Source organism: Tremella mesenterica (genome assembly GCF_000271645.1).
Source record: "Tremella mesenterica DSM 1558 unplaced genomic scaffold TREMEscaffold_9, whole genome shotgun sequence".
NCBI classification, from domain to species: Eukaryota; Fungi; Basidiomycota; class Tremellomycetes; order Tremellales; family Tremellaceae; genus Tremella; species Tremella mesenterica.
In genome coordinates, this window is record NW_006711233.1 from 102,935 (window position 1) to 125,162 (window position 22,228).

The 22,228-nt window shown below is 46.3% G+C and overlaps 7 protein-coding genes across 7 annotated transcripts; 4 read left to right on the forward strand and 3 right to left on the reverse strand.

Annotated features, from left to right (window-relative positions):
- Positions 1-112: 112 nt before the first annotated feature.
- Positions 113-3,484, forward strand: TREMEDRAFT_39964 (uncharacterized protein). The gene is made up of 18 exons (XM_007005968.1): positions 113-217; positions 323-353; positions 400-517; positions 561-645; positions 691-796; positions 843-1,021; positions 1,063-1,180; positions 1,232-1,566; positions 1,633-1,784; positions 1,828-2,005; positions 2,078-2,213; positions 2,259-2,392; positions 2,435-2,539; positions 2,702-2,900; positions 3,010-3,065; positions 3,109-3,136; positions 3,175-3,199; positions 3,244-3,484. The coding sequence occupies exons 1-18, from the start codon at positions 192-194 to the stop codon at positions 3,369-3,371; spliced, it is 2,139 nt and encodes a 712-aa protein (XP_007006030.1). The 5' UTR covers positions 113-191; the 3' UTR covers positions 3,372-3,484.
- Positions 3,485-3,705: 221 nt separating this feature from the next.
- TREMEDRAFT_69418 (uncharacterized protein) lies at positions 3,706-6,622 on the reverse strand (the record flags this gene model as incomplete). The annotated part of the gene is made up of 4 exons (XM_007006191.1): positions 3,706-3,858; positions 4,101-5,627; positions 5,858-6,259; positions 6,341-6,622. The coding sequence occupies 4 exons, from the start codon at positions 6,620-6,622 to the stop codon at positions 3,706-3,708; spliced, it is 2,364 nt and encodes a 787-aa protein (XP_007006253.1).
- Positions 6,623-6,810: 188 nt separating this feature from the next.
- On the forward strand, positions 6,811-12,569 carry TREMEDRAFT_39966 (uncharacterized protein). Its single transcript, XM_007005969.1, has 8 exons — positions 6,811-7,353; positions 7,525-7,773; positions 7,921-8,218; positions 8,259-8,670; positions 9,542-9,945; positions 10,216-10,804; positions 10,861-11,817; positions 12,036-12,569. The coding sequence occupies exons 1-8, from the start codon at positions 6,822-6,824 to the stop codon at positions 12,324-12,326; spliced, it is 3,732 nt and encodes a 1,243-aa protein (XP_007006031.1). The 5' UTR covers positions 6,811-6,821; the 3' UTR covers positions 12,327-12,569.
- Positions 12,570-12,757: 188 nt separating this feature from the next.
- TREMEDRAFT_63713 (uncharacterized protein) lies at positions 12,758-14,046 on the reverse strand (the record flags this gene model as incomplete). Its single annotated transcript, XM_007006063.1, has 6 exons — positions 12,758-12,946; positions 13,144-13,271; positions 13,489-13,590; positions 13,654-13,714; positions 13,784-13,852; positions 13,954-14,046. The coding sequence occupies 6 exons, from the start codon at positions 14,044-14,046 to the stop codon at positions 12,758-12,760; spliced, it is 642 nt and encodes a 213-aa protein (XP_007006125.1).
- Positions 14,047-14,768: 722 nt separating this feature from the next.
- TREMEDRAFT_44848 (uncharacterized protein) lies at positions 14,769-16,767 on the forward strand. Its single transcript, XM_007006005.1, has 10 exons — positions 14,769-14,944; positions 15,114-15,124; positions 15,167-15,206; positions 15,251-15,270; positions 15,409-15,604; positions 15,690-15,821; positions 15,867-15,966; positions 16,049-16,306; positions 16,411-16,497; positions 16,542-16,767. Exons 1-10 carry the CDS (start codon positions 14,855-14,857, stop codon positions 16,622-16,624), a joined length of 1,017 nt encoding a protein of 338 aa, XP_007006067.1. The 5' UTR covers positions 14,769-14,854; the 3' UTR covers positions 16,625-16,767.
- TREMEDRAFT_39972 (uncharacterized protein) lies at positions 16,738-18,300 on the reverse strand. Its single transcript, XM_007005970.1, has 3 exons — positions 17,898-18,300; positions 17,087-17,567; positions 16,738-16,975 (listed from the first exon to the last, which is right to left on the reverse strand). The coding sequence occupies exons 1-3, from the start codon at positions 18,210-18,212 to the stop codon at positions 16,767-16,769; spliced, it is 1,005 nt and encodes a 334-aa protein (XP_007006032.1). The 5' UTR covers positions 18,213-18,300; the 3' UTR covers positions 16,738-16,766.
- Positions 18,301-18,781: 481 nt separating this feature from the next.
- On the forward strand, positions 18,782-22,163 carry TREMEDRAFT_32705 (uncharacterized protein; the record flags this gene model as incomplete). Its single annotated transcript, XM_007005920.1, has 11 exons — positions 18,782-18,876; positions 19,063-19,336; positions 19,515-19,635; positions 19,678-20,114; positions 20,232-20,270; positions 20,317-20,469; positions 20,557-20,712; positions 20,835-20,895; positions 21,069-21,358; positions 21,664-21,748; positions 21,991-22,163. Coding segments are annotated over 11 exons (1,884 nt in total), but the record flags the coding sequence as incomplete, so codon positions are not given.
- Between the last annotated feature and the right edge of the window lie 65 nt (positions 22,164-22,228).

Below are 22,228 nucleotides of genomic sequence, written 5' to 3' on the forward strand. Positions count from 1 at the left end.
CCGCCCTGGTCCTCCGGCGTCCGGGAAGGAAATGCTTCGTGGGGCTCCGCATCATATCACCCACTGCCCTCCGTTCAATACACAGCCAAGTCAACCATATCCTTGCCTTCTTGACACCTTGTCTCACCCTATTTGAAGTGAAAAGTCACTCTGTTCAGCGTTATCGCCAGACCACCAAGGCGACATCAGGAATGCATCTGGTAACTGTCGCAACGTGAGTCTACTTTTGACTTGTCTCCCAGCTTGTGAACGGGCAGCTGATGTTTGACAGATGGTCGGTCCCTTTCAGATATGACTTTGAAACACGCTGAAAGCACTCTAGCCAGCTTCATCAATGGTCACTCGACTTCACAGTGAGTTTTTGGTGTATGCTAATACTTAACCTGCTAAAGATCCAAGGGCAACTGTGACCGTATACTACGATCCATAGCAATCGCAAAGTCTCGAGGTGCTACAATCCGAGTCGGTCCCGAGCTTGAGATACCCGGATATGGATGTCTTGATCATTTTCTCGAAGGTGAGAGCTGTCCTTTCCATTTATCAAGATATTTATCAGATAGGTGATACCGTCCTACACTCTTGGGAAGTCCTAGCTAGAATCCTCCAATCGGAAGAGGCTAAAGGTATCGTATGTGATATCGGAATGTTAGCATCTTTCCCAGCATCTACCTACGGATTCCTGATGAGCAGGCCAGTGATGCACAAGAATACTACCTACAATTGTCGAGTGGCCATATATGATGGAAAGATCCTCCTTATAAGACCTAAAATGTGGATGGCCAATGATGGTAATTACGTTCGTCGTCTCGTTTTGCACAAACGGAGCCGAGCTGACTCGTCAGAGGGAGTTACGCCATTTTACACCTTGGCACAAACATAGACAAACGGAGCAACATTCATTGCCTCGAATGATACGTGTTGTTACCGGTCAGACCACAGTACCATTCGGAGACGCGGTCATCGCCACAGAAGACACTGTCATTGGGGTTGAGCTATGTGAAGAGCTCTTTACGCCTGCCTCGTGAGTTTTCTTAGATTGGACAGCCTTAGCTCATGTCACAGACCCCATATACTTATGGGTCTTGACGGAGTAGAAATATTCACCAATTCTTCAGCGAGTCATCATGAACTTCGAAAGTTGAACAGGAGGATTGATTTGATCAGGGAAGCCACTCAAAAAGTCAGCTTCAATTCCTGTCGTAGATACCTCTGAGGGTTAGCTGATACCCAGCTTGGCGGCATTTATCTGTATGCCAATCAACAAGGCTGTGATGGAGATCGTTTATTTTACGACGGAGCTTGTCTCATCGCTCTCAACGGGCAAATCCTTGCTCAAGGCTCTCAATTCTCCCTACGTGACGTGGAGGTAGTCACCGCCACGGTGGACCTGGAGGCTGTGAGGGCGCATCGCACAGTCAGCAGTAGGAGGATGCAGGCTGCTCAAGCCGAGGCGTATGAACGGGTAACAGTAGGTACGCGTCTCGATGGAGGAGTAAGTATCAAGCTGGGTGAGGAAGAAACCAAGAGACAAGATGTACGGTATCATACCCCAGAGGAGGAGATTGCGTAAGTGCAATTTTGTTTTTCGATATAAAGCACAAATGGGTCATTTCGAATGAACTGATGTGTCAGCTTAGGACCCGCATGCTGGTTATGGGACTATCTACGTCGCTCTCGTACCCAGGGATACTTTCTGCCTCTGTCTGGAGGTATAGATTCTTGCGCCACAGCGGTCATCGTTCATTCCATGTGTCGTCTCGTGGCTGCTGCGGCAGACGACGGCGGTAAGTCTCATGGACAGGTTCCAGACTTGGACTTACGTTGCAGATGAACAAGTCATTTCTGACGCCCGACGTATGACGGGCGAGCCGGAACATTCAACTTATCTTCCTACTGACCCTCGCGAGTTTGCAAATAGGATCTTTCATACTTGCTACATGGGTACAGAGAACTCTAGTCCGGAAACAAGAAAAAGAGCGAAAGATCTAGCAGAGGCAATAGGATCGTATGTCACCCCATACGGCTCCTCCCTACTTTCCCACAATCATAGGCGCCCAGACATATTGCTGATCCGCAGCTATCATGTGGATCTTAACATGGATACAGCAGTATCGGCCGTCAAGGGTATATTCAGCTTCGTAACTGGAAAATCCCCCCAATTCAAAGCTCACGGCGGGTCGTCCGCAGAGAACCTCGCATTACAAAATATTCAGGTAAGCTATCGAGAGTGAGGGAGTTACGTCTAGCTAACGTAGTAGGCTCGACTGCGTATGGTAGTTGGTTATATGTTTGCCCAATTACTTCCGTGGGCTAGGGGCAAGTCAGGTGGATTGCTCGTTTTGGGAAGTGCAAATGTCGATGAGAGTTTGAGAGGGTATTTGACAAAATACGAGTGAGTATCTCCCTACTTTCTGACCAGAAGTTGATCGTACAGTTGTAGCAGTGCAGATATCAACCCTATAGGAGGCATCAGCAAGACGGATCTGAAGAAATTCATTGCATATGCTGAGAAAGCTTATGATATGCCTATCCTCCAGTCGTAGGTTCTTCTCTCATGTCTTCCTCTACTTCTATTTCCTTATCCATCGTCTCCTGTTGTGGCTTATTCTTCAATCTCTGTCCAAGAGTCAGAATCAGATGGTATGCTGACGTACAATCATGAGGCCTTTCATCTCCAAGCGAGTAATACGCTGACAATCAGTTTCTTGGACGCCATCCCATCAGCGGAACTCATACCCATCGGGGCAGATAATGCCGTTCAATCAGACGAAGTAGAGATGGGTATGACATACGATGAACTCAGTGTATTTGGAAGGCTGAGAAAGGTTGAAAAATGTGGACCTTATAGCATGTTCGGCAAATTAGTTCAAGAATGGGGTTCTTTTTTATCTCCTACAGAGGTAAGTAACATTCTTCCGCCTTTCCCCCTTCCCTCTTCTCCTATCATCAAACGGTGATAGGAGAAGATATGTTGCTAGCTCCTATGAGAATTCTATGGTTGATTGGCAGATCGCAGAAAAAGTCAAACATTTCTTCTTTACCCACGCTATCAACCGTCATAAAATGTCAGTTTTTCCCTTTCTCCAAACGAACAAAGCTGATGAGAAGGACAACATTGACTCCTTCTGTTCATATGGTGAGTTGATATTATGTACAATGATCTGACAAATGTAGGAATCATATAGTCCAGATGATAATCGTGATTGATTCTTTCCTGATACAATGATAGATGCTGATAAAAAGGATTCGATTTGAGACCTTTCTTATATCCATCACGATTCGACCATCAATTCGCTAAGATTGACGCTTTGGCAGAGACGTTGCCTAATCGGGCTACTCAACCTGGGGCAGATAAAGCCAAAGTGGATTGATCCCCACCTTGTTTCAGTGAAGGGATTCTCCAAAGTGCGTCGATGTCATAGGATGGAATGTGGGTTGGGTGAAAATCGGAAAGAAGTCTAAAGTACATGCATGCTTACAACATATCATTCATCTCGTTTCTGGATACTTATTTCGTGCTTCGTGATTCTGTTTTGTTGGCATTACTCCTTTTTCAGTTGACCAAGCGCCCAATTGGTCCAGCTAACCTTCCTAAGAACAGAAAGAGCGGTGTCGAAGCTCGTGTCTCACATCGTCGCTGAGAGATGGACGAGTCTTCGGTGAACGACGTGATTGTTGGAGGGCGGTTTCAGATGGGAGAATTGATCAACCAAGACGTTTATTGATATTGTCCCTGATGTTACCTGCCAAATGGGCCGGAAAGCTAGTAGGAAGATTATTCTTCAAGCCAGGGGCGTATGTACCTGCAAAGTTGGATAAGTTGGATAATAAACCGGCACTACTTCCTTGTACTTTTACCTGATGATTAGCATTTGTCTCTCCGGATCAAACACCATAATGCTCTTTCTCCCCACCCTATCCCTCATCTGCTCCACCTTTCTTGTGACCTTCTCTGCCAACATCTTATAACCCCCCCCCCCCCCCTCTTTCCTTTCCAACGCCGCTGCAAGGTGTTCTAACTCAAGGTGACGGATACTTTCATTGAACTTTGAAAGGTACATCGCAAGAAATGAGAAGATGGAATGATGGTCAGAACTCACCATTATAGTCGGTTCTTCAGGATCACCAATCCCTTCCTCTCTAACTTTCCTCCTCAAAGTCTCCATAACCTCATTACAAGTCGCTCTATCCCAATCATCTCTAGCTCTTAAAACCGCTTCTACAAATTGCATTTGAGGTCCATGTATCTTTGCGAAACTCCAATAATCCATAAAAACCATATCTTGACTCGCTCCGAGCATAGCCACTACCATATCCATTACTTCAAAATTCGTTTCTAATTCTTTCGGAGGTTTAAATTCACTGAAAAATTCAAAAGCTTTAGAAATATCCTGTTGAATCTTCTGTACAGCACCTGGCATTCTCAATGATCTCAAAGGAGCTTTTCTCAATGCGGTGAGATAAGTGATCAAAAAAGCATCTAATAAATCTTCTATGAGAATATCGAAAATTGAAGGATTTAAATGTACTTGATAATCACCCATATAATCTCTCATAGTTTCGATTATTTGATCCATGAGTTGTTCCGTGTACCAAACCGGTGTTATAAGTCCTTTTGTAGCTATTTTAACATCGTTGAAAACGGATTCGACTAATGAAGAAGTACATTTTTTAGCCACGTCGAGATAACCATCGATAGCGTCGTTGAACCTTTCACTAATGACTGATTTATATTTTTCAGAAACTAATGGTTCTAATCTTCCAGATAAAGATTCCACATAATCGGCAGATTTCAATTGATCATTCGCTAAAGCCATAACATATTCAACTAAACCTCCAGCGACTTCTTCTGGTTTCTTTTCAATTTGAAGACGTGATTCATCGGCTACTAATTTAAGCCATTCCGCTTGTACTCTTCTCATCACTTTTGACGTTTCAGTGACCACACGAGCTAAGACTGCTCCTTGATTAGAATCGAGTGCTAAATCACATTGTTGATTTACCAATTGAAAGAAATCTACCACACCTTCCATACCGAATTGACCATCTTCAGATTGTTCAGGTTCTTGTGATCTCCAAGTGAATTTCGCAGTTTCTTGTTTCATCAAATTCACAGTCCATTCATCTAATTTCGTGATCAAAAGTTTGACGTAATCTTCTATCAAATCTTGACTCTTTCCATCCAACAATGGAGGTTGTAACCAAGGGGAAGGTATTTCAAGTTCTTTCATACTCTGACGATATTCTTTGATCCAAGCATGTAATTCCAAAAGAACTTTCGCCTCGGGAGCAGAATCGACGATTGTTCGTAAAGTCTCGTTCAGTGATTTGTGATACGCTTTGACGAGAAAAGGGTAGATTTCGTAATCGGTAGGGAAAAGAGGTTCCACGTCATCTTTGATACGTATGATATCTTTATAGATCCAAGACAAACCTTCGATGAAGGAGAGATAATCAGTGTTACATTCTTTTAAATGTCCTTCGAATGAGGATTTGATAGAGGAAGTCATTGTGTCTTGCAATTTGTGACGATAATTTTTTATCACTCGAGCGTTGGCTTGCATGGATTTGAACTTTGATGCAGCGTCGGAACTTGCGACTTTGCGAACTAGACGCATGGCGACGGCCTGAGTGTCAGCTTCATTCGATGAAGGTTTACCTCCTTCTTGGTTCCATATTAGCCATCTTCTGTCCGCGTGAAGCAAACGGTAATACAACTGTGTCACAAGGGTCACAAGGGTCACTACAACCAGCTACAACGTCTCCGAGTCTAGTTAAATCAAATAGATCAAAACAGACAGAGACGTGTCTATTTTGAAGGGTTACAATACAAGAATCGGGAAAAGATTCAACTCGCCTTTTCGTCTTCCTTCCCTTCAACCTCGATCACCTTCAATAATCTCACCACAGTCCCTCCATTCCCTCTCCTAGCCAATTCCACGATATTCCCCCCTAGTTCCCATAACCATCCCTCAAAATCCGCTCCGACCTTGTCCAATTTCTCGAACAATTTGATCAAAACCTCCCTCTCTCCCGCATCAGACTTTTTAGCCTGATGTAACGTTTCATTTCTGAAACCTTCCAGTTGTTGAAGTTGAAAATGGATGATGAGTAAATTAGGTGAAGGTCCACATGATCCCATGGGATGATTTTTGTCGGAATCGAGCAAAGAGGCAATATGATCTACTTTATCTGACATTGATCTGAGGTTATTGACCATTTTCGTTACTTGTGCCAAGTTACGATGGATCGTTGATACCTATTCGTCAGTCCATAGCTTGACATCCCATCAGAGGTCATTGCCTCGACGAGGAGTGGAGTGAAGAAGATTATGACCCACCCTAGTGATCCTATCAAACGCAGCAGCTGAATCCCCTGCCGAACCTCCCTTGAGCTTCTCCACAGCTACCATCTCCTCCCTCACTAAACCCACCGCCGCTCTGCTCGATTGAAGCTTGAGCAGGGCCTCCCTCGTTGCGTCCAGTTGCGCCTTGACCCCATCGGCAAGTTTAGCATCGAGAGCAGATTTCTCCTTGAGTAACTTTTTGCGATATGCCGCGAGCTTGACTAAGTCATCAGGTTGTCGAAGTATCTCTCCTACGGCGGAAGCGGCAGAAGTCATCTCGACATTTGTCTCGACTCGTTGTGACTTACTCGTTGTTTCACTTCATCCCATCGCTTCCACAGCGTCACTGGTCAACAGCTTGAAATGGGGGGATAAAATAAGGGCAAAAATCAAAATCACACGTCATTCCCTCTCTAGACCAAGAAAAAGTTCTTAGGTTCGTGTTCAGCAACCATACAATCATCAAGCCAAGAACATGGGCAAGCATCCTACAGATCGTAGAGAAAAATCCTCCACACAGAGTAGACGACCAAAGCCTTATGGAAGTAGACCTCATGTCGACGTGCTCTTTGAAGGAGTTCCTCCTACCAAAAAGAACAACCCTTCCTCCATTCCCCCTATCAGTGGAAAACGGAACTTCAACAATGCCTCGGTGAGACCTGCAGATGTCAAAGGGAAAGCTAAGGCTTCACCACCTCCGTCTAGCGATGTACCGACAGATATCAATGACCTTCTGGGTCGAGAGGAAGAGAGGAGCGGGGGAACGTTCATCATTGTCGCTGGATCATATGAGAAATTGCTCTATGGTATAGAAGGCTCTTTCCGACCCGGGGAACATAAACCGACTCTGAAACCGATATTCATCTTCCCAGCTCATCTAGGTTGTGTCAAAGCTGTTGCTGCTAGTCCTGGAGGAAAGTGGTTGGCGACGGGAAGCGAGGACGAGTTTATCAAAGTATGGGATTTGAGGAGAAGGAAAGAAGTCGGTAGTCTATCTCAACATTCTGGTGAGCCAAGCTGTCTTCGATATCAACGCTCTTGTATCATGCACTCTCTCAGTGCTCGAGTATACATGGTCGAGACCACGGCCGTGAGGGCTCATTCGTCATTCCTTCCACATATGCTGGGGTTTCAAAGCGTCGCGGTCCATGAAAAGGTGATACATGCTGATCCTGCAGGATCCATAACCTCTCTCCACTTCCCCACATCCTCCCACCTCGTCTCAACCAGCGTTGACGCCACCTTATCCCTCTTCCGCACTTCAGATTGGGCTCTGCTCAAGTCTCTGAAGGGCCATTCGGGCAGAGTTAACGATGTGGACATCCACTATACGGGTCGGGTGGCACTCAGTGTAGGGAAGGACCAGACTTTGAAAATGTGGGATCTGATGAGAGGTCGGGGAGCGTCTAGTCTGGCTCTAGGTCAAGGTCAGTTAGACAATTTTTTCTGTTCTTCCCTCAATTTCTGCGTCCCATTCAAATGACTCGATCCACTGCGTAGGTTGGTAGCATGTTCGCGCTGAGGTTTGAGATACCTTGCTCCGAAAAACTCGCGAGGGAAAGCTGACAACGCAGAGGCAGAATTGGTCAGCTGGAGTCCCACCGGAATGTTCTTCGCCGTACTCTTCACCCACAAGATCGAAATCTACTCCCTGTCAATCAAGCTGCTTCATACCCTGGAGTCCAAAATTCGTTTCAACACTATGACGATCGCGTCACTACCATCAACAGACCCAGATGGACAACCTACTTTGGTCTTATGCGTCGGTACCGAAAAGGGCGTGGTTGAGGTACATAGATTGGAGGAGCCTATTGAGGAAGGTGATCCTTGGAATGTGATCAAAATCAGCACACTTGGTGGGCATACCAACCGGTCAGTCAATCTTGTCGATTCATCTGTCGTGACTGATGAGCAGGATCAAGTCAGTGTCGACGCTTGATTTCACAAGAGATGGTATAGCGTCAACACTCCTCTCGAGTGTTTCATCTGACGGCTTGATCAATGTCTATGATTTATCTCCAGTGATGGAGAAGTCGGAAGAGACATCACAGCCCATCGCGACGTATGATACGAAAGGAAGTAGATTGACGTGCGTGGTGATGGCAGATGGCAAGAAGGAATTCAAAGCATCGAAGGGGAAAGTGAATAAACGACCTGAGGACGAAGTTGAGTCGGATGGGGACACGTCAGGGAGCGAAGAAGAAGGGGACGATGATATATACGACGCATCAGGTGATGAGGGGGAAGATGGCGAGGGAGAGGATGGAGTGGAGGTGGAACTTGAGGAAGACGAGGAAGAGGAAGAGGAAGAAGAGGAAGGAGAGGTGGAGTGAAATGCGCAGTCGAGTGCCACACCGGAGAATATTTTCGGGGTTATGCAACGAGTGACGCGCTTCGGGTTGGCGCCCGGTGTTGAGAAAGGTATATAAACCGACTCGGTGGCCATCGGCGCCACTTTTGGCTCTGGCTGATTGGCGATTCGCCAAATTTCGGCTTGAATTTTCCCGTCGGAAATTCACTTCTTTCACAATTCACCAAATTTCAATCGACACCGTTGAATTCTTACTTTTCTCTTACTTTTCTCTTACTTTTCTCTTCTTTCTCTTTCTTCTCTTTCTCTCCTCGCTCTATCTCATACATACCCAATATATACACAAATACCCAGCCACTCGGCACGAGTCTGATACCCCTGTCAACTTCAACCACAAAGCTACAACTCGTAGGCCTCAAAGGACATTCATACCTTTGCACTTCGTCCTCGACTACATCCGGTCTTCCAAGATACCAACCATCCTGTGTTCACTTTATATACATTCCTGTAGGTCGAATTCTTCTACGTCGAGCACCGTCGTCCAAGTTATCTCTCATCATTCTCTTTCATCGTGAATTTACTCCAATAGAGATATCCTCTCTGTGTGACCGTACAACTTTCCATCCATCCGTCTTCCTCCTCCTCTCTTTTATTGTCTGCATTCCGTTTGCCACCCACTTCTCGTAATTCGACACTCATACGCAGCGTAATATCCCTCTTAGCAAATCAAGATGTCAGCCGAACCCAACCCAACTCCCACTCACTTGGTTCCTTCGACTGAACCCTCCTATCCTCCCGAATTTCCTCCCCCTGCTCAACTGCCCTCAGACCCTTTCCTAGCGCCGGACGCTTCTTCCCTCAAACCTCTTCTCAACCCTTTGCAGCATCCTGGGCCTCCACCCTCATCCACGATCGTTGAACCCCCTCGGAGCCCGCGTCCTGATCTCTCAAGTCAGGCTCCCACAGAAGGAGCATCTACTCCTCTGGATGGCTTAGCTCCTCTCGAGGTTTCGACTTTAGAACCTTCGCCAGTAGACGGAGTACCGACGCCAAACCTCCTACCAAGAGATGCACCTCTTCCTCCGACCCCGCATCCTAATGATGAAACACCTCCAGAATTGACACCTGGGCTGATTCCTCCTGTTGTGTCAACACCTACAGTTTTCACCATTGAGGAAACACCCTCACTCGTGGCTCCAGCGGCGGATCAGGAGCCGGCGCCCATGACACCTCCACCAGCAGCGCTCAATGTGATACCTGAAGCTTTTCCAACACCTTCTGGAACAACGTTTGACCCCATTCGCTCGGCCATCGACGATCAGCCTTCTCCTGAAAAGCCTGCCGAAATCTATTCCTCTTTCGATCCACCTGCTCCTGTTGCCAATATCGAAACACCTCCCGCTCCTCTACCACACGTCGACCCGACTCCTCCAGCGGAGCCGATTGCTGACATGACGGACATCAACCCCCCGTCAGCGGTCGACGAGCCGATGGAAATCGATGGAACAGGCGATCAACATCCCATCGCGGACCTCGCATCAGGTAGTTCCATGAGCAGTCTGAAGCGTGCCGGTGACGAGCTCGATGGCCGTGAAGAGAAGCGGGTGAGGGAGGAAGCCGCTGAGCAAGCGTTACCGATATCAGAGCCTTCGTCTCAGCCTGCGGGAGAAGCCACAAGTCAGCCCGCCCTCCCCCTCATACCGTCGATCCATCGCGAATACGTACCTCCCCCTCCACGAGCATCAGGACCTACGACACCTATCACATTGACTCAGCACAAACACTTGCTTGCCGCCGTTCGAGCTCTGAAGAAAAACCCCAATGGCGTGTCGTTCCTCGAACCAGTGGATCCGATCAAATACGGCATCCCCACCTACTTCCAGGTGATCGCGAAGCCCATGGACCTGGCTACAGTGGAGACGAAGTTGATTGTTAGCGACCCTCGCGGTCCTCCCAAAGATAAGTCGAAGATGAGTAAATGGGACACAAGCAAGGGGACTTACGGGAGCGTGAGTGAAGTTGTTGATGATGTCAGACAGATATGGGAGAACACGAGGATGTTCAATGGGCCTACGCACGTGGTGTCATTAGCTGCGGACAAGTTGGAGGAGAGTTTAGAAAAGGCTCTCAGGAATCTGCCGGCAGAGGTGAGCTTCCTCAGAAATCTGAAACAGTATATGAAATCAAGGCTGACGATGATCAGCCTTTGCCTTCTGCTTTACCATCACCTGCAACTCCCGTCGCTGGCCCGTCTGTCCCTCTGACCAGTCGAGGTTCCATGTCTCAACCACCCGTCATTCGTCGTACGTCCGAAGGACTTGAGTCGCGACCAAAACGTGAGATTCACGCGCCATCCAAGGAACTCACCTACGCCGAAGGCGCTCGTAAGCCAAAACGTCGCAATGATCCCCAACTTCAATGGGTCGTTAAGACCTTGAAAACTCTGGAAAGTACAAACAAACATTACAATGCAGTATCACCTTTCCTCTTCCCGGTGGACCAAATCATTGCGGATTTACCGGAATACGCCAAAGTCATCAAGAAGCCCATCGATTTGCATATCATCAAAGCCAAACTTGACGATGGTGTATACGAAGATGTCTCAGAGGTAAATGCGGATATGAAGTTGATGATCCGCAATGCTACCACATACAATCCTCCTAATCATGCAGTCCACACTGCCGCTCAGCAACTGCAACGATTATGGGAAGAGAAATGGCGTGGGTTACCTCCCAAAGTCGATCCTGCTGCGGCTGCGCCTAGGGACACACCGAGCGACTTGTTGGACGAAGATGATGGGGATGACGATGATGCCGCGTTGCAACAGAAACAAGCGAGGTTGGCCGAATTAAGGAAAGAGATGACTGTGTTGGAGAAAGAGATTGCGGATATTCAAGCTAAACCTCGTAAGAAGGTTAAGAGCAAAAAACCTAAGGCGAGGAAACAAAGCGTTTCGAAAGTTTCCCCGGGAGTGAATGGCCATGCGAAGAAACCGAGAAAGAGCAAGGAGGCGAGTTTCAAAGAGGAGGAAGAAGAAGAGGAAGAGACGGCTCTGACAATGACTCAGAAACAAGAGTTGGCAGATAAGATGGGTGCGGCGGATGAGGATACGTTGGGGAAAGCTATCGCCATCATACAAGCTACCACGACTATAGGAGATGTAAGTTTTAGATTCTTTCTCTTCATTGCACCCCTTTTTAAAATCTCGCCTTTCTCAAAGCTGCTTCTAGCTGGCGGACTAATTCATGTCTGCCGCGATTCTCAGCCCTTCAACATAGACATCACACCTTGATCAAAGTCGAGTTTGTCTCGCGTCATTGTTTGTAAAGCAAAATGATCAGTGAGACAAATGGAAACAGAAGGAAGACTGACACTCAGTCCGGAGAAATCGAATTAGACATCGATTCACTTCCCCCTCTGACCCAAGTCAAACTCTACAACCTGGTCTGTCGAGGAGGTCGCAAACTCACTCGGAAGGTCCAAAAGTCCAAACCGAGTCTTGGAAGTGGGAGAAAAGCCACGGGAGGTACTGCTCGTAAGAGTATGAACGAGCAAGAAGAGGCGGAGAGGATTAGGAGGATGGAAGAACAGTTGAAAGGGTTTGATAGTGTTCCTCAACAAGGATGGGATAGTGAGAGCAGTGAAGAGGAGTCGAGCGAGGAGGAGTAAGCAGGGATTTCATCAGTCAAAATTGCAAATCTTTTGACCGGTGGTAAGGAGAGTGCTTCTAAACTCCTCTCTCTTTGAGAGTCAGTCGTCAGAAGGAGCATGTGATGGAATGGAGTACTCGTCGGAAGAGATTCTGGTGGTGTTCCAAATCAGTCGTCAGAAGTGGTGTCAATGAAGATGTTTGAAGTATATATCGTTCAAAGTGTGGTCAAACATGCGTATGAATCAAGGGTTCCGAGTGTCATTATTTCTGTTTGTGTTACTTTACCACTCAATACAAGTGGTCGAGTGATACAACATTCCGATTATATAACTGTCCTTTCCTCTTCGAAAGTACACGAACAAGGGGTGAGACTTGAAATACCTTCGTATCCGATCAACGGTGGCAGAAGCATTACTACCCAGTGGGAAACCAAGGGAAAGGAAGGATATCAAAACCGTCTAAGTCTAGGATTGAAGATTATCTCTCGTCGAGGTCGATTTCCATATTCTAAAGTCTTCATGGAACGTGGGAAAGAAGACATTTCTCTTATACCTAAGGGGGCGAGTAAAGAAGTGGAAGTGAGAGATAGGGCGGAATCGATGAGGTTGATGATACCGCTAGAGAGGAGTGTATCGGTCTAATATTTAGTCATTGACATTTCTCTTTCTTAGTGTTATACCCTACGGGTACTCTACTGTATCGTACTAGTACAAGAAATTCTCAGGGAGAATTGGGGTGAGGAAGTGTGTGATGTAGTGATGAAAAACTCGGTAATTTTCCAGGATTGGACGTGAATGAAAGAATACGTATGAAGTGTTGAGAACGAAGACTAACCGGGCGAGTGGGACGAGGTGAAGATTTGATCAATTTCCATTGTGATACCAATACAGAACATCCTGGTGTTTGAGAGGAAGAAGGACAGATGGTTCTGATTAATCTATCCAGTTGAGTTGTTCTTAAAGCTGATAATCAATTTCGATTCCCCGTCTTCTTCTTCTTCTCCCACTTCTCCTTCTCCCACTTCTCCTTCTCCCCCCTCTTCTTCTTCTTCTTCTTCTCCCTCTTCTTCCCCTTCTTCTTTCTCCTCGGCTTCTTTTTTTGACAACATACGAAGTTTAGAAAAACGCGATGATGATAGTTGGTAAGGTATCTTGGGATAAGTATGGGATAAAGACTTACCACCCAATTGAGAAATCAATTGACCTGGTGTTTCTTTTTCAAGATAAGAAACGTATACCGCTCCAAGATAACTTGACATTTGATGGCATAATAATGGATGTGCTATTTTTTTAAGTCACGCACCATCTTTTCTCTTGAGAGTATATGGGATATGAGATGACTCACCGAAAGAATCTTGACAAATGGTTAAAGAGAAATTCGAAAATGTTCCTGAATTAGTCACGATCTACAACTCAGCTTCTCTCTTTGATAAGGATCACTGAAGATGGTTTGATGAGAGAAGAAACAAACATACACCTGTTGATTTGAAGAAAGGTAAAAGAGAGTTTGGTGTGCCGTAGGTGTTCGAGCTGGTCACAGACAACTAAACATTAGCATAGAGCTCAAATCCTCATCTGTTGTGCGTGTAGTTATGTGGGGTGTGGTTGAGAAGTTGATGAGATGGTAATATGGAGGGGGACTCACGAATGCATTACCAAAGATTGATAGATCCGCAGTTGGCGTCGTTGCTGCTCGAGTCAGGGCACCAAAAGTGCATATTAACAGGGATAGTTTCATGGTCACACCTGTCAAACACTTCTCAGTATCAGTCAGAGTGGAGGAGAGGTTGTGGGAAGGTTGGAAAGGGTTGTGAGAGTGAGAGATGAAGAGATGAAAAATGGCAAAGATGAAGATTTACACAAGCATACATTCGTTGGTAGTGACATCATGAGCCCGAAGCGGATGGAGAGTGAACATGATCGAATGTCGTGAGTGCGGGAGTGACAAATAGTGGTGGGGTTGGTTCGTATCATTTTGAACGCACGTAGAGTCGTTTCGTCTCAAGAAGGTAACGCGTAAGGTGCGCGTTTCATCTTTTGGATCGACAGGCACTAGGTTTCTTGCGTCGTCTCCTTGATCGATCGTGCTGTACAGTACCATGGTACGTACAAGTACCGTGGCCATGCGACACGTCGTCGCATGTGTCATGTGTCATCGAAAATCGGGAAGCATTTGAAAAGATCCAGAACAGAGTCGAAGAAAAGGAATGACGACAAGATTTGCAGACAGTACTTAGTCTCGTGCGCCACGTGGTACGTGGACATGGCATGTTTTGATCGGCCCTGTGCAATGCGCCGAGGATTGCGGAAGATAGGGGCTTGAAGAAAGGAACGAAAGTGGAGGCCCCGTTCCTTTGGAATTGGTCCCACGTCATCGAATGGAAAACTAAGTCTAGACCCTTTCACAATCTCGTCTTACATTCCATCTCTTCATCGTTTCATCCCTCCATCTTTCCATCTCTTAACTCATCATTGACACCCTATATTCTACCACTACACTTTACTTTCATCCATTCACTCAAAGACCACTACGATTCATAACAGTCATGACCAAAGTCATTACCAAACCTCAACCAATTCCTCACAGTTTCACACTCAGCAACGGGGTGAAAGTCCCTGCTATCGGATTAGGAACTGTAAGTACCATCACTACATCAACAGGTTATAGACTAACGCTTCTTCTGCTTCTTCCTCTTCTACCATCACACTTTCTTGCCATTACCAATTATCGACGACTGACAATCCCCCCTCACGGTGATCTCCCCGACGATGAATACCTTCGCTCATCCCGAATCTCGGGCGTAGTGGCAATCCCCGTGAGTCACCTGCCATAAAAAGACCGTCAGAGCTGATAGAAGACCTGGGGAAGTCGCAAAGGCTGTAGAGGCCGCATTGAAGGTGAGCTTTGGTTTCTTGATCAGATCACAATCGCTAAGACACAGTGTGGTTATCGTCATATCGAGTGAGTTGTATCTTGCTGCTGTCGCACCTTGAATAGTCATTTAAAGTCCGACCGCTTATGTCTTCTCGCCCTAACAATCCTCTTATCGAAGCTGTTTCCATCAGCATGGAGACTCGATCGGACCATTCTGACTCACAGCTGCGCATGGGGGTACGGCAACGAAGGTGAAGTTGGCGAAGGCATTCGCGCTTCCGGAGTACCCCGCGAGGAAATCTTCATCACTTCCAAACTGTACGAACTCCACCACAAGAAACCACACCCTGAAATGGCGCTTCGTGATACGCTCAAAAAGCTTGGTACCGACTATCTCGATCTATGGCTGATGCATTGGAACGTGAGTGAAAAGCCATCTTCATCGACCCGTGCCTCCCTTTCCATCATCTCCCTCATGGTTCTGAGCTGCCATCGCTGACTTGCAGATCAACTTTGAAACCGATGCTCCCGATGGTGAACTCCCCCAGATGTCTCATGTCCGTAAGCACAATGACAAAATCGTCATCGATGTAGCTATCGCCGATGACGTCTCTGAGACTTGGGCGGAAATGGAACGTGTAGGTTATTTATCTCCAAGCGTCTCAGGCGCTGATGGGACATAGCTCCAGCAGGCCGGGCTGACCAAGTCTATCGGTGTCTCCAACTTTAACATTTATCGCATCAAGAAATTGCTGGAGACTGCAAAGATCAAGCCTGTCGTCAGTGAGTGATATCTGATCCTGCCCCTTCTCGATCGTCTCATATAAGCGGCCGTGAGTGAGAGTGCATCTGTTGATATCTTCAGACCAGGTCGAACTCTCCCTCCAATGCCCCCAACCTGAACTCGTCGAATGGCTCAAAAAGAATGACATTCTTCCCGAAGCTTACTCCCCTTTGGGGTCTACCGCCGGAAAGGCCCTGCGTGAGAACCCAACCGTAGTTGAGATCGCCCAGAAACACGATTGTCAAGGTGCCGCTGTGCTCATTTCCTGGCTCCTCATGAGGGGCATCTGTCCGTTGCCTAAGTCTGTCACACCGGAGAGGATTGAAGCGAATTTGAAGAGTGAGTCGCAAGATCAACTCTTGTCTTCACATCATTGCTTCTTGAGACCAACATCGGTCTTCCTGCTTTGCTTACCAAGAGGTGTGATTGAGCTAACGTCACAGCGGTGCAGCTTTCTGACGACGAATTTTATGCCCTCGAAAAACTTGCAGAGGATCATCCTTCCAAACGAGTTTGTGATCAGACTGACGGTACGTTCTCCCTCCTACATCAGGTGTCAAAGTCTCACGTTCAGACCTTCACCCACGTTATGACATCTTCCTCGAGTCTCATCCCGAGTTGAGCGACAAAGCTCAGTATGCCCAGGAGCTTGCTTGAACCCCACTTTCTCCTCGTGTTCGAGGTCATGTCACCCACAAGGAGTGCGTGCTTCAACTTCTTACAAGGAGTGGATCACCAAGGACCGGTTTGAGACGTTCAAAGCATTATGTAATGAGATACGATATGCATTGAGTGATTTCTACAATCCACGACTACGTATAATACCTTTCCAACTTCTAGTGACATACTCTGCAAATCCAATCATGTCACCTACAACAGTCTCGCTATTATCTATCATCCCTTGAAAGTCGGCATAGGATTTCATATTCTTCTCCAGAGTGTCTAGAGCCGCTGGGAGATAAGGGTTGGGAGTTTGTTGAGCGGGGTAAGGTTGGAGTAATTTGGATTCTAATCTAAGCTTTCTCTACTCGGTTGCACTCCACTGAATATATATCTCATGTGGATAAAGAAGGAGTTCAATGAGGAAGAAGAGGTCAAGAAGTAAGGATGGAGACTCACCAGCAGAAAGATAAACTAAACTTAATCCGATTCTGGAAAGATACCAACTAATTCCAGCTCCTAATATATCCCCAGTGGATGTTTTCTTCAAGGAGGATCCTTGGGATTTTGATAAAGCAGAATCGGAGATTCGCCATAAATAACCTAAAACACCTAATGGGTAGATGATTGGGAAAAGAAGGTTTGAGCCGATTTTGTTTTGTAGATCTGAAAGAGGGTCAGACCGGTCGGATCGGTGATTATCTTGTAGTTCTGAAAGAGGGTTGGAACGGTTGGAATCGAGATTGTTTTGTAGTTTTGAAAGAGGGTTTGGATAGGTGGACTTGATATTGTCGTATGTATCTAAACCGTTTTGCTGCGTGGAGGTACGAGGTGGGTTATAAGGCGAAGGAAAGTTGATAGAGGGGAGAAGAGAGGTAAGAGTTTGAATAGGAATAGGAAGGGAAGGTGTCCATTGGGGAGTTGAGAAAAGGGCGTATGCCTGGAAAAATCAGTTTGGTCCACTTCTCGATCTTTCGGCTTCTCGGGGAATTCGCATCGCTGGAATTGCTGGCCCTCGATCGATTTGGGGGTGGGGGGAGGGGAAAGGGGGCAGAGGATGTGAGGAAGCATAATGGGAGGATTTGGGCAGCTGAGGAAGATCATACATTCCATAAGTAAGTCCGATCATCGACCCAAACGTATATCGTACATCATACAGCACTCAAGACATCGTCTTCAAAATCACAGCAGAGGACGTTCGTACGTTGTTGAGGAAACTAGATCTTCCAAGTGGTATAGGGAGAAGTAAGGAATAGTAGGAGAAACTCACTTCTACTAAATGTTCCCCAACTTCAGAAGAATACTTCAACTGTCTTTTCAGAATATCCTCTAATTTCTCTTCAGAACCACTTTCAACAATAGTCAATCTCTTCAAACCTTCTTCTTCCCATGTATCTACCAAAGCTTTACAAGCTATATGACCAGGACCAAAGATAGTATCGATTACACTATCTTCGAGTGGAGGACGATAAGATGGGTGAGAAGTTGGTAATGCGGATAAAGAGTAAGAAAGTGTGGATCGAGTGAAGGAATGTTTAGGGATGAGAGGTAGGGAATGGTTCAGGATTGTTTGACGGAATGACATCCCAAGGAATCTGGGGGATTTGGGTCAGTCAATCGTAATGAGAGGGACACAGTACTCGAAGAGTAGTGGTCGTAAGATACAAATATTCAATGACTAGCTATGTACTCATATACGAACTAGTAGTAAGTAAGTAGGCCTACTCTGCTCAATCGCTTGGGCGATGAGGGTGAACCCGGGTCTGCAGCCGGAGATGGATCCAATCTCCGTAACCACTAGCCGCATGAAAAGTCGAAAGTTGAAAGTGTGGAGGTCACTCTTCGACATCGCAGTTAGTGCAGTGTTACCAAAACAAGATCGATACTTCTGAGCCTCCTTCAATCCCCAGATGTAGATAAAGATCATGCGGTCAGGTATATCTACCCGCTTGAGATCACTCACCACCTGCACACGCCCCCGACGACCATACTTCCCTTCCCTGCCTTCTGTCTCTCCTCTGACACCAGGACGACGATACGAGTCGACTCATTCTACTACCATAAAGCCTTATAGCTCTCCTTCGGGTCTACGAGCACATCATGGTGAGTGCTTACATGTAGTTGAACATAATGAGAGGTCGGTGTTAATCTCTAGGCCCGAGAAGTCGCATCACGCATTCTTGCTCCGAGCTGAATTTGGGCATGGTGGATACGGATGTGGTCTTGGGTGGTTGGCTTTTCTCTCAGAGGTATGTTATATCTTTCCATAGTTCATTTGTCGTTCTTCAACCTCACTCCTGGATAGCTCCCCATCCCTTTGTACAGCCACACGTCCTCTTCTTCGACCGATGACCAAGTTCTTTGCCAGTCGGAATTGCGCTGTCTTTGATCGTGTGGCAAAGCATTTAGGAAAGACGAAATGTACTGATATATAGACGAGCATCTGAGAACCTTCACTTTTTTACTCTCCGGGATTCGACAGCCTCAGTGCAGCTTGTCTCGCGCCAATCTGAGGTTTCCAAAATCCTCATGGACCTCCCTCTGGAAAGTGTCATTCAAATTCACGGGAAGGTCAAACCTCGAAAGGCCAAAGGGAAAGCAGAGATGAGTGAGAGGAGAGAGGTTGTTGATGTCGAGGTGGAGGTGTTAGCGGTGATTGTACTTAATCCTGCTGAGGAACTCCCTTTTTATCCCAGTAGAGGGGAGATAGTGAGTGGCACATAAACGCATCCTCCCTCTGATCCAGATCTCTCTACTTCCCTAGTCATCTCTTCTCGCTTCACAAACCCCGAGACTATCTTCTCGCACGTTATAAGCACTGTCGCCTTGTCTGACTCCTTGGGTCAACCCACAATCTGAGTATAATTTGAGTATCTGATGAGTCTAGGCCAACGAAGATTTACGAGCTCAATATCGATACCTCGATCTTCGAAGACCCGAACTCTCCAACAATCTCAAACTTCGGAGTCGTGTTTCGCATATCATCAGGTCTTATTTGCATGACCTAGGTAAATATCCTTCTATCCGGGAGTTCAATCACTAATGATCAGGCTTCACAGAAGTCGACACCCCAATTCTACTCCAATCTTCCCCTGAAGGCGCACGGGAATTCCTCGTCCCTACTCGTAATCCGTCACCCACCGGAGACCCCACATTCTACGCCCTACAGCAATCTCCTCAACAACCCAAACAACTATTGATGGCTTCCGGAGCCATTGATCGATACTTCCAAATCGCGCGCTGTTTCCGAGATGAAGACGGACGGAAAGATCGACAACCGGAATTCACGCAGGTTGATTTAGAAATGGCTTTTGTGAACGGAGGACAGATGTATGTGGAAGGAGAGACACGAAGTACTTGGGGTATGGGTGGGCAGGAAGTACGGGATGTGGTAGAAGGTTTAGTGAAACGGATCTGGAAGGAAGTAAAAGGTGAGGAATTGGAAGGTTGGTTTAGGGTCATGCCTTATGACGTTGCCATGGATGTGGTTTGTGATCCATTTTTCGATCCATTTTACCCATCTGCCACGTCAATCAGCCGATCCTCACCAGTTTTTAGGTGATGGTCATAGATATGATTCCTATGAATGCGACTGACATATCAGTATGGCTCAGATAAACCGGATACGAGGTTTGAAATGTATGTACGTCCTTTCTCCCCAAACCCACTATCCTACTTTCTCACAACAGACGCTACCTCTAGGGTATTACCCCACTCTCTCGGATGGCGATATCGATCGTATACTTCTGGACGAAAGTCAGTACACAGTGGAATGGATGATCACACCTGCACAGCAAGCCGAATCGCTGGACATCGCGTCTTTGGTCGGAACCAACAGTTTTGTGAGTCAGATCTTCACAGCGTTCTCCCTACAGCCCCGAGTTCTCTGTTCACGATTTGAATGAGTGAGGTTTCAGGCTGACACATAGATCGATCATGTGAAGATATCAAATGCCAATCTTTTCACGTGGCATAAAGAGTCACCTTTGACCCAGAGGCTGAACCTTCGATTGGACCCGAGTTTACCGGGAGGAGTGGGGGTAGGGGATATCATCTGGCTAGCTCAGAGGAAGAAAATACCAGAGGTATGACTGCTCTCTCTATCATTCTCAGTTACCTTCTGATCACCCCTACCAATTCCTATCTTCTTCTGTAATCTCAACCTCGATATGGTGATTTACCTTATGTGGCCGGCGCTGATCTGAAGGGAGGTTGGACGCAACTTGGCAGATTACGAGTGACTATAATGGACATGTTAGTTTCGAAAGGTTGGTTCTTTATCTCCTCCCTGGCATCGGCCCTCTATATCTATTTAAAACCCGGTGTAATCATCAATTGTATCTCATTCCGACGTCAAAATCCATCCTCGAAACTTCAATCTCTTGTATTGGACATTCTAACATGACGCTCAATAGGAGATAGGGTAATGATTGACTCATAGGGATCATCACACTCCCATCCACTCCCCATTTCCTATGGATCACACAATTCCCTTTATTCACACATGCAGACGAAGATAAACTTCATCTTTCTAAAGGAAGATGGAGTAGCACCCATCATCCATTCACCGCCCCATTATTCGAAGATCTTTCGGATCTCAAAGCGGGCAAAGTGGATAAAGTCAGGGGACAACATTACGATTTAGTTTTGAATGGTCAAGAGATTGGTGGAGGTAGTGTTAGGATACATGATTCGTATTTACAGGAATACGTTTTGAGAGAGGTTTTGAAAGTGAGTCCAACTTTTTGTTCCCCCGCTCAAACCATTGAATCATCCCTCAACTTCTTTCATGTCCAAATTGATTTTATCCTACACGCTCTCTTCCTCCGCTGTCCCTCCTACATAATTGTCGCAATCAATCCTATTGTTTCTTGTCGTTCTATCGATTTTGTGAGATGTTTATTCGACATTTTGAGGTGTACAATCGGCTTTGGTAAGGTGTACAGTCGGCTTTGTGAGGTATTCAGTCGGTATCATAAAAAACCATCAGTGTTCATACATCCCTTCGGTGGTAACAGAGGACTGACGATTAAAAGTTGAACCAAGATGAAATCTCAAGATTTTCTCATTTACTTCAAGCTCTTAAATTTGGTGCTCCTCCGCATGGCGGGATAGCTCTGGGTATGTTCTTCTCCCTTCTCCTTTTATAAACTCCAATCACATCTCCTCCCACATGTCAATATAGCCGTTTTTCTCCTTCCCCATTCATTAACATATATATATCACCCCTTCATCCTTCTCTTTCCCGTTTTTATGAACGATCATGATGGATGTGTATAACTACGACCTGTCATTACTCATAATCCTCAATATCAACCCATTGATTCAATTGCGCTTCGCACAGATGAAGAGGCTGATGAAAGGTTTCGACCGTCTCGTCGCCATTTTAGCAGGGACAAACTCTATTCGAGACGTTATCGCGTTTCCTAAAACTGGTACGGGACAAGATCCAGTGTTCAAAAGTCCTTCGACCTCCACAGAGGAGGTATTGAAAGAATATGGGTTGATTCCTCTCAGATCTCCTAAAAGAGCATGAAGCCTTTCTCATTCCTTTCCATGTCACTTCTTCTACTTCGCGAACGGCCTTTCAAGCTGGTCATT